The sequence below is a fragment of the Stegastes partitus genome, unplaced genomic scaffold (genome assembly GCF_000690725.1).
Source record: "Stegastes partitus isolate 25-593 unplaced genomic scaffold, Stegastes_partitus-1.0.2 Scaffold94, whole genome shotgun sequence".
NCBI lineage: Eukaryota > Metazoa > Chordata > Actinopteri > Pomacentridae > Stegastes > Stegastes partitus.
This window is the reverse complement of record NW_007577825.1, coordinates 274,996-286,378: the sequence shown is the minus strand read 5'-3', so window position 1 is coordinate 286,378 and position 11,383 is coordinate 274,996. Positions and strand designations below refer to the sequence as shown.

Genomic DNA, 11,383 nt, shown 5'->3' with positions numbered 1-11,383 from the left:
GAAAAGCAAAAATACTCAACAACAATGATCTTGTTTGTTATGATTTATGGCATTATGAGTTTGTCGTGCTGCGGAGAAGACATACTTCTACTTCTAGTCATGGTTGTGCTGTTTCCATAGAGGAGCAGGACTTTATGTTGCAGTGAAAAATGAGCTCACAGTGAAAACGTCCAGAAACCGTCTTGAACAATATTGAACAGTAAATCATCGTACTCAGTGTTAATAAAAAAATGTGGGGGTTTTTTTGTTTCAGAAGACCGTCAGAATTCAAGATCCATCCCATCTGCTCACCTACCTCTCAGCCCAGACCACCTGAGGACGCCGGCTGCCGTCCCCCCCCCCACCCGCTCGCCACGCTGGCTACCGCCATGACTTCCACCACGGATTTTGACAATGTGGAGATCACGCAGCAGTACAGCCACATCAACACCCGCTTTGACCTCTCTGATGAGGAACTAGACAATGACAACAGCTCCGCCAGGCTGTTTGAGCGCTCGCGCATCAAGGCCCTCGCAGGTGAGTGGCTGCATAGCAAACAGGCCGCGCGTCCTCTGTGACACATTTTTGGGATGACGGTCTTTTTAAAGATTGCGCGGAAAAGGGCAGAGAGGATGAGCTGTAATGTCCGTTTGACTTTGACAGGGTTGAATGAGCTCGAGTAAAACGCTAACCTTGCCTCAGATTTTGTGGGGGGAAATTTCTAACTCGCACTGCAGGCGATCCTTGATTTCACTCCAAAGCTCTCTGCTGGAGCTCTGCAGGGGGACGCCGAGTGTGTGTGTGTGTGTGTGTGTTTTTTTGTGTGCGGATGTTTCTCGTGGTGTCGCACACCCTCAGCAGCTGAGCCCTGACACCGCTCCACACCCTCCGCAACTAACCGGGATCGCTTGCACATTCCCGGGATGTCTAGCGTCTGACCAATCTGGACAGCTGCCCTGCCTGTCTGCATCCCATAGCACAGATCTCTGGCATTTCTGGCTAAAGCTAGTAAGCTGTGTCCCACCTGTGGGCCGGCTGCTCGGGGCTTTAAAATAGCAGCGTTTCTGTGGTAGAGGGAACAAAAAAAAAAAAAAAAAAAAGGGGGGAGTTTAGGGTCACGCAGTGTTCATGTGTGTAAAGCTGCAGACACAAGAGAGGTCAGCCGCCGGGTGGTAAAACATGGATTCAGCTCCAGGGAAAGGGGCTTTGCATCGGTTCAAATGTTTCAATTATGGTGCAGCTGTGATGCTGGCAGTTCTGATTGTGCAAGTTTTTTTAATGTGTTGGAAAAAAGTTCTCAAATTTTCAGTGTTGTCCAAACATGCTGTCTGAAAAGATTCCCTAAACAACAAATGGTGGAGTTGTGGACATTTAGGTGCCCTCACTGACATGGCATCATGCAGCAGCCCAGCAGCTCATCTTCATCTATTTCTATTTGAAAAAAGCTGCATTTTAAGGTGCTTTTTATTGTCACTCGAAGAAGTGTGTGTACTCGTAACGCAAAGCCACACCTGACGATGGCGTAGATCAAGTAAAGGGTCGAGAGTTTGTCAGCAGCTGTACAACTCAAAAACCTTTTGTACACAATTAAACTATTAAATCAATACAACTAAATTTCACCTTTTTCCAACCATACCAATAGAAACTAGATTTTTTATTTATTTTTTTCCCCACTTTCCATGAAATCAAACACTAACTGTAGAAATTGGTGTTAATTTTGACAGTTTATCGCATTATAGAGTTATTATGATAAACCTTTGAGCAAACTGTGGCTTATTTATGCATCCAGTGGACACAGAGCAACACTGAGTCATCTTTATATCCACCTGAGACAAGTAAGTCTCATTTTTGCTCCATTTTTGGTCTCCACCATCATCTACAGAAAAAGTTCTGTCTCTCTCGCTGCCAAATGCCCACTAACTTTATCAACTTAGTCACTTTGCCTGCCTGCTGTGTGGCATTGGGCAGGTAGTGTACACATTAGTTTATCTGATTTGTTTCAGCGCAAACAGCTGCTGCCAAAATGAAGCTGATGAGATCAGGGAGAGTGAACCGGAACATGTGTGGGACGTTAAAGCCAAAACAATGAGATAACAGCTGCTGAACAGCTCCCGAGATCTGAGGGGAACCGTGGAGTTAGGTGGTAATTCTCTATCAGGTAATTTGATCCATTGGAGATACATAAATATTGATTTGGGCAGCTTTAATGATAAAAATCCCTGAATTCTGTGCGGACACAAGCTGCTGCTTTGAACTGTAGATATGTTGAGCTGCTGCTCTTTCAGATATACAGCACTTGCACAGATGAGAGGATTCATTCTCTATCATTAAGCAGGAAAACTAAAGAAACTGCAGCACTTAAGTTCATTATTGGATGTTAGCTTCCAAGTTGAATTGCATTCATGCCCGAGCTCGTTCCTTATCATATCTAGCAGGTCTTGACATTGTTTTTCTGTGAATCTGTTCTACATGGGTGCACAATTTGAAGCGGAAACTTTAACCCATAATAAAAATCTACTACAGCCTGCAGTATTACGTTACAGGCACAGAGCAGTGATATCATTTAGCAGTGAGCTGCTTCATTCATGCTTTACCATCACCAGCCTCCAGCTGGCTCGTGCCAGTCATGTTCATAACGGTGTTGAGCAGCAGGCTTTACAAACATGTGAAGTGCATGTGTGTGTTTGTCAGTAAAGAGCACTGATTGTATATAAAAAATGGATGAATCAGTCATGTAGGTTTCCTGAACAGTGATTTTGAAATTCAGTGGCTTCTCCTAAGTCATGACTTATATAGAAATGAACAAAGAGGTGAATCTGAATGCATAACTTTAAGCAATAACACAACTTGAGTTATGTGAAAATGCACCCTGTATAGTTGTCATGAACGCAGAGATTCAACATAAGGGAATGCATATTAGTTGTTCTATCACACAGCATCTCTCCAACAGACTGGACGTCATGAAACAACCAAGTATACATTGTATTGGAAATGGTAATCGAGAGCGGGATAAGAGTTAATGTTGATGTCAGCTTGTGGAATCCCACTTATGCTGAAGGGCTCGGGGAAGTTGATGGACATTTTAGGGAACTAGATCACGTTGTCAGACACTTCCATCCACAGCATCATGTGGCAGATTGTCTGTCGAAGCATGTTGTCGAGATGACAAATGGTAGAGTTTTCAAGTGCCTGGCTATGGCCTTAACTGATATGGCAGTCAGTTAGTCGGTCTGTCTTTCTCTTGTCATCGGTGGCATCAAGCCATTTGAATAAACCTGCATTTTAAGATGACCTTTTTTCATCACTGGTCAAAGCAGTGTGTGTGCTGGGTCACCTGACAAGAGTGTGGATTAACTAAGTGGTCAACCAAGCTTCTCACCAACTTAACAACCCAAAAACTTGTTGTTCACAGTTGACTAAATTTCACTTTCTTCTAATGGTGAGCAATAGAAAATACATCCATCCATTATCTATACACCCCGTAATCCTCACTAGGGTCATGGGGGGCCTGGAGTCTATTCCAGCCGACTCAGGGTGAAGGCAGGGGACACCCTGCACAGGTCACCAGTCTATCACAGGGCTACACTTAGAGACAGACAACCAAGCACACTCACATTCACACCTACGGACAATTTAGAATCACCAATTAACCTCAACATGTTTTTGGACTGTGTGGGAGGAAGCCGGAGAACCCGGAGAGAACCCACGCTGCACGGGGAGAACATGCAAACTCCACGCAGAAAGATTCTGGTGCCCCCACCGGAATGTGAACCAGTGACCTTCTTGCTGCGAGGCGACACTGCTAACCAACTGCTCCACCCTGCAGCAATAGAAAATACAATTTGAAAAATCTTCTTTGAGAGAAAAGAGGACCATTTACATGCTGCCTTTCTGTAGCTATAGAGACCCAATCTGTTTTTTGTATGTGGCTATAAACACGTTTAATTCTGCTCTAAAGTTGGACATTTTTACACTGGGATTTATGGGGACTGACTCACTTTTAGACTCAGCCTCAAGTGGCCATTTCAGGAACTGCGGTTTATGAGACTTTTGCTTGTGTCCGCTTTGTTAAGAAGCAGATTCTTTATCCATCTGTCATATAAATAGCAAACGCCTCGATGTACTTGCATTTGACCAAGACACGACAACACTGAGAGAATGTAAATGTACTGGGTGTAAATACTAACAAAAATGTGCAAAATAATGAAAATCAGGAGGATCACAGCTTAGAAATAGTAACCGTCTGATCTGAGCATCAGTATGAGTTCTGACTGCCTGACTCTGTGGACACATTTAGTTCGGTACCTTACAACTACCTCGGTTTGATCCCCAGTCCTACTTTTAGTCGCCTCCTGTCCAGGACGTTTACCCTGGAAGCGCTCTCACCACTTTCGTTGCTGTCTCTTTCTGTCTCTTTAAGTGTTGAAGGCTTCTGTGTGGGTGTTGGTGATATTGTGTTAGAGTGCTGCACTGATGTTTCTGTAATGCAATCAGTGTTTCCTGTCAGAGAGAGAGAGAGAGAGAGGGAAAGAGTGAAGGAGGGAGGCAAGTGAGGAGAGAGTCAGGAGATGAGAGAGGCTGTGAATGACACCCGCTGCATTTTCCAGCTTGTGAACTCAGAAATATGCACCCAGCATGCCTTCAAAGGACACAGAGAATGTATTGAATATCCAGCCCATTCACACCGCTCCTCACAAAAAAAAAAGAGATATGTTTCTCTGAGATACGTAGTTTTATGTTGGATTGTTGGCACAGGAAACCACAACTGTGCCAGTCGTACACTTCACACTCAGTGATGTCACGACTGTGTGGGAGTGTTGGATGGAGGGAGGGAGTCGTGCGAACACGTGGACGCATTCAAACATATTGTATGCATGGATGGGGCTGGAGAAACCACTCTGAGCCGAACTGAAGGCTGCCGGAGCCCTCGTGCCGCCTGAGAGTGGAGGCAGAGCATCATCACGGCAGCAGCGAGGAGAGAGTGAGAAAGGAAAAGGGGAGGAAGAGGGAGGGGAGGAAGGGAGGAGTGAATGCGAGAGGGATCTGGAAAGGAGGACAGAGAGCCAAGAGACAGAGAAGAAGAGAGACGTGGAGTGCCAAAGCTCCTCTGCCGGCTCCAGAGGCGCTGGTTGTTGTTGTTGTTGTTGTTGCTCTTCGGGGGTCAAGATGAGCAGCCCCTGCCTGCTGCGCGCCGCCCCTATAAGCCAACCCCGGCTCCGAGAGGTCAAGATCAGCCTGAAGGCCAGCAGCAGGGAGACCGCGGCCGTCCGGACGACCGGCGGAGGGTCCAAGGAGGCCGCCGGCCGGACCTACGCCCCGGCGGAGAAGGAGACGCCCGCGAGGGTCGGCCTGAGCAGCAGCAGCCGGAGCAGGAGCACCCCACCGGTCCACCGGGCCCAAAGCAGGAAGAGCCCAAGGGGAAGCAGCAGCAAGCAGCCGGAGCCGGAGCACCACCCGGAGAGGAATGGCACCCTCCTGCACGTCCCGCTGGCCTCCACGCCGGCCGGGCTCTCCCCTTTCTCCTCGTCCTCCTCCTCGTCGTCCTCCTGCACCCCCAGACGTCAGCGGCCCTCTCACCCTCACCCTCCTCCCCCCCCAGCTGCCCCGCTCCTCTCCTCCTCCTCCTCGTCCTCCTCGGCCAAGAGTATGAAGCGAGCGCGCTGGCTGAGTTACAGCACCTCCAACATCTCCTTCAACTCCATCCTGGATGGACGCTTCAGGCAGCTGCAAGGTACAGGGGTCCCGTTGGCGGAGCTGTGTGTGTGTGTTTGTGTTTGTTTGAGTTTGTCCATCCTCTGCCGCCTCACATACCGGAGAGATAACACTTTTTTTCTTTCCCAATCATGCCCCTCCCTTCCCCAACTTGTGTTTGGGCCGGGGCGGGATCGCGGGGAGGTTGGGCTGTGATGTGAGCAAGTGTGAGTTTGTTATCCTGTTGTGAGAAATGGAAAAAGGCAGCAGCGGGGAAAAAAAAAGAAAAGTGTGAACTTCCATAGCGGCGCCGGCCCTTTTATTACATATATTTGGTTGTAATTTATTTATTTTCAGGAAGCTGTGGCACTGCCCCAATTGTTCACTGACTTGGCCTTGAATAATTCATAGAGAAACTCCTAAAAAGGTTGTGATGTTTTTTTTTTTCCGTCTAAAGCCATCCATTGCTGGCTGCATCTTTATATTTAAAAGAAAAAACAAAACATTCATTGGTTCAGTCTGTCGCCTCTTCTCCATAGGGTCCTCACAAACAGCTCCACAAAAACAAAGCATTAGTGAGTTTTCCTCTCAACCTCCTTTTTTATCCTGAACGAGTGTGTTGGCGGTGTAAAAAAATAATCAATTCCTCTGATGGTTTAACGTCTCACTGGCTACGTTATTAAGGTTTTAAGAGAGAGGTCTGCCGTCACTGTGGATTTTTGTTAGCTTGCAGTATGCTATCCAACTCCCTGATGACAGGAGTGCATTAGTGAGTGGAAGAAAATGGAGGAGACGATGCAGGAACAGAGAGGGAAATGCTTCTTTTTTTTTTTTTTTTTTCCTTGCCTCTGCTAGATTTTCAAGTATTGACTGATTCAGGAGACTGCAGAGGCAACTGATATGTGAAGCAGTAAACTTTTGAAGCTTTCCCAAATCGCCCCTGAGAAACGTCTTGAGATGAGGCCAAGAGTATCGATCCGCCGGCTGCATCTCATGACGTTTCGCTTGCTCTTTATTTACCGACTCTCGGGGAGATCTGGTCTGGACTGCGATCGAATGAATGTGGACAGAACAACAATAACGGAAAAAACATAAGTAATACAGCAAATAGAGGAGGAGACAGAAGCGATTTGTGTTTTGTATTTATTGATTTTAACCATTCATCCATTTTTGGATGTCTCCTTTCAAACTTGACATGCTCGTTGTTGTTGAGTATTTTTGCTCTCCTGGAAGTAGAAGATCGATTTTTTTTATTGTGTTTGTGACACGTTGACCTTTAGCTCTCTGAACTCCAAGCAGTCTCTGGGCGTCTAGTTGCTTCTGTCCCATTTTTTCCCATCTTGTGCTCGTTTTTCACTGCAACATAAAGTCTTGCACTGCTATGGAAACAACACAACCATGGCTGGAAGTAAATAAAACCCAGAAATGTTGTCTGTGCAGTATGATGCATCTATTGTTTCCATACTTGCCTCCTATCTTCTTGTTGTTGTTGTACACACAGCCTGCAGTTCAGCCCAGTTCAACTGAAAAGTCCCAGATTTGTTGTCGTGTGACGGCTGCTTGCAGTTGAGTCTCTAATGGCTTCATGGTTGCATGAAGGAGCAGAAAATGGTTTGTTTTTTAGAGAATCTGGCTAGTTCACGATTCTAAATTGTCTGTAGGTGTGAATGTGAGTGTGCTTGGTTGTCTGTCTCTAAGTGTAGCCCTGTGATAGACTGGTGACCTGTCCAGGGTGTCCTCTGCCTTCACCCTGAATTGGCTGGGATAGACTCCAGCCCCCCTGCGACCCTAGTGAGGATTAAGTGGTGTATAGATAATGGATGGATGGTTAGTTCACATTGTTTACTTTATGGCAAATTTGTAAACAAGACATGTAGAATAAGGCGATTTTGATGAAATATCAATTTTAAGCTCATAGTTGTTATAAGTTTTCTGATTGTCACAGATGAGTAGTTCAAGGACTGTTGGAAGGTTAAAACTCTCACAATTCTTTCTGTTTTTTCAGCTGTGATAAATGGTGCCACTTCAGTGATTTTATTTTCTTTATTCTTTTTCCCTTTTAAAAGACAACATACTTTTCAAACCTGTTGTCTTCAGCTGAATCTACACAACTCCTCCTGTCAAGTTTTTTGGACCCTTTATCTTCTCTTGTTTACGTCTTTTAATATAACCTCAACATTATTTTGACCCTCAGATTATCGAGGATATTTCTTCTTTAAACTAAGTTTTGCAGTTCACATGCTTCTTTTGCATCTTCATCTTAATGCTTATCAAAATGCCGCTCGGTCTTGCTCAGTAAACAACCTTGCCAACATCAAATGATCATTAATCTAAGGTTCAGCGGCTGCAGAGGGAGAGTTCATCAATCGAAGGCTCGGGCAATTTATCTCAGAACATGTCTGGAGGAAGCATGTAAACAAAGCCAGCGCAGGAAACGTTCCGTCTTCAACTCCTGGACAGGCCTGTTAATCAGACGTGGTATCATGGCTGCAGGACAGGTAGCACTGGCAGTGCCATGACTCAGGCATGTATACCGGGAGCTGTGGGACCACTGGGCCACGTCCAGTAAGAGCTGACTATGGGAAAAGACGGATCAGGCTGTATACAGGGAAAATCCATCAGCATGAATAAGTCATGCGGCTTTCACTGGAGTCAAAGAGTGGATGAGAGATTACTAAGTAAAAGCATGTGAAACAGAGGAATGTTTAGTAAGGCTTGTACTGATATACAGGAAGAAAAAAAAAAAAGGGCAGGAAGTTGGAACCGGAGTGACGAGAAGCTGCTTCGGTCCAGTCAGTGGAGGGGGAAGTGAAAAAAGTTGGACATACAGTACGACTACTGCACTTACACAAGATATTTAATTCATGGAGCGACAAAGTGTGACGACGGCTGCTTCTGAACAAAAGTTGTGCTCGGACCATCTCACAAATGATCACGGCTGGTTGGTGTTTATGAATGTCTCACCTTCAACCACGGTTCTGCTCTTATAGTGGTGAAAATCCAACAGTGAATCCGTTTCAGATATCTTTGATCCTTAGATGAATGTTTTTTTTTTGCTGTGCACCAAGTTTAGAGATGTTTCAGCGAGTTTATGTAACTTTTGAAATCAGAAATAACACCGTCATGATGAAATAGAATGAAAAGCTGAACTCTTACTGAAGTCTTACATGGTTTGTTAGCGTGCTGCTGTTGCAGCTGACGTCACAGAAAACTTTTGATTTGATAATTCTTGTTTTTCCTACTGTTGGATGACATTTTAACCAGCCCTTTTAAAAGGTTTTATCACAAAATATACAGTATCTGTGACAATAAACACAACATACCTCCAGAGGAGATGTGCCAGTTCTGACTGCTACTTATGGTTTTACTTTATTTTGATGTTTTTAAAGTAACAGACTCCAAAGACTCTATGGTAATGAAAGAAAATTCTTCAAAAATCCTGTATTGCTCGAAAATTATATCACGATATAGCACATTTTCAGGGAGTTCAGTTGAGTTTACATATAGAAGAACTGAGTAGGAGTTAGCAGCAACGCAAATAGTGAAACTTTAAATTGAAAATCAAGTTCTTTACCTTGCTAACATGTGTGTGTTGTGTTTTTTTTTTTTAATGCTAGAAGACATATCATGAGCAAAATACGCAGCCAACAAAAAGGTGAACTTTAAAACTGCAGTGTCGCGATGACAGTCTACAAAATACAGATTCAAACTTCTAGGGTTTCATATGTCACAAATCTAAGCAACCAATCCCGTCACCCTACAGTGTGGACCTTCCTGTATCATTATTCTACTTTAGAATCAGTTGACTGTAGTTTAACAGTGTTTCAGCAGAGTTGTTGGTGAGCTGGTGTGCTTGAGCTGCAGCGAGTGGGTGAAGAGAGAAGCAGGGAATTCATCTTCATAGAACATTGAAGCCATTGTAAGGCAGAAAAGGGTAATTTTAATGGACAAATATGTAACTTTGATGCACAGAGATGAGTTTTGAGGAGCTAATTTGACACCCGGAGAGCGACTTTAAAACTAATTCGTTGATATAATAAATAAATATGCATATTATTGGGCAAATCTGTCTTCACAAAACTTTGTTATGCTTCCTTCTCTTTGTCTGCCACCATAAATTTGACATTAATTCACTGGTTCATGAGCTGTTCCTTGTAATTTGGTGCTCAATATAAGTATAAAAAGCCGTAATGCTGGAATTGTTGCTTTGGGATGGACTTCAAAGACCTGTAAAAGACAGCATCTAGTATATGTTTTGATGGTACAACCATAAAATCCCAAGCTCGTATCACTAATAATATTGATATTATATTGATTTTCTGCAGCGCTGCAAACACAGCTGCAATTTTGAGCTCGAACAGCTTTCAAAGGAGGCATGACGGCTTTGTTCGGCAGCGAGCGAACACAGAAGCGTTGTCACATCGAGCTTGTTGAACTACTCATCTGGAGACAGCTCGGTGGGATGCACGCAGACAACAACTTCCCTCCCTCGTACTCCCCCAGCCAACTCCTGTTGTCCTCCCCCTCCTCTCGTCGCTGCCTAAATGGCCACGAGCGTCCATGTGCATGCGCTCCTCTCAAGGTTTCATGATGTGAAATGATCCGGCACAACCGTGTGCCGGGATGTACTTTAATTGTCCCCTTACTGCCGCCGCCGCCGTAAAACCCTCTGAAGGCTGCACCCCAAATAGTTCAGGAAGGATTTGTCACATGTTTTTTTTTTTTCTTTGCTTCTACCGCTGACAGGTGATGATGTGAGCATTTGTGCCAAACTGACACCACTAATGGGGCTCTGAGTTATTTGCATGTTTTAATTGCCATTACTTTTTCATGCTGTGGTTATCCGTGTGGATGCAGCCCAGCGCTGTGTGCTGTTGTTCTGCTGAGGGGAGCAGAATGAAGCATGATTTATTTACTGTACCCTGCTGCACCATGTGTTTTACATACAATAAGTCCTGATTTCTTCTGCTGAGAACTGAGTTGGAGCTGTGTAGATGCTTACTGGGTTTTTTTTTTTTTGCAGCAGGAGCAGGAGAGATGCTGTTAAAATGTGTCTTGTCCTGTTTTCCTGCTTGGTCTCTGTAGTGTGAACCTGAAAGGCTGCCTCTCAGCCACTGCTCTCCACGGCTTTCCTTCTGATCTGTGTTGCCCTCTTTTGCTTCTCCTCCTCGGGTCTTTCCTAGTTTACCTTTCGTTCCAGACTCTCTGTCTCCTCCCTTGTCTCACTTTGTGTTACTTTCTCCTTCTTAACCTTTAACCCGACGTCTTTAACTCATCCTCTCTCGTCCTTCTTCCTTTGTTCCTCCTCTTTAGTTGCTCCGTGCTTGTTCTCCACAGCCTCGGGGTCTGAATCATTTATTACGCGAGTCATTAAGGATGCAGTCCTTTGCACTCCGTAGTTTGCAGTCGTATTTGGGTTCAGGAATAAACAGGGCAAACCTGCAGCAGGCAGACGAAGGGGAAGTCATGTGGTGCAAGTTGGGACAGCCGAGCAGCGAGGATGTCTCAGCGCTGACCTGATAAACTTTAAGGAGCTGCATGTGTGCGAATAAATGAGTGTTTCTGCACTGAAGAGACAGAAAAATACGATCCAGAATATTCCAAATCATCTCACCTAATCTGAGAGCTTCATTCAAATCCTCTGTAAGAAATATATTAACAAGAAACCAAACATCAGGTCTTATTTAACCTCTTAAGACCTGGCGTCCGCATA

The 11,383-nt window shown here is 44.8% G+C and overlaps 1 protein-coding gene across 1 annotated transcript in view; it reads left to right on the top strand.

Annotated features, from left to right (window-relative positions):
- Positions 1-11,383, top strand: part of sptb (spectrin, beta, erythrocytic) — a 57,672-nt gene that overhangs the window by 8,847 nt on the left and 37,442 nt on the right. The window contains exon 3 of the mRNA XM_008277284.1: positions 254-516. Coding sequence (XP_008275506.1) covers positions 369-516 — 148 coding nt within the window. The 5' untranslated portion in view covers positions 254-368. The remainder of the gene's footprint in view (positions 1-253; positions 517-11,383) is intronic.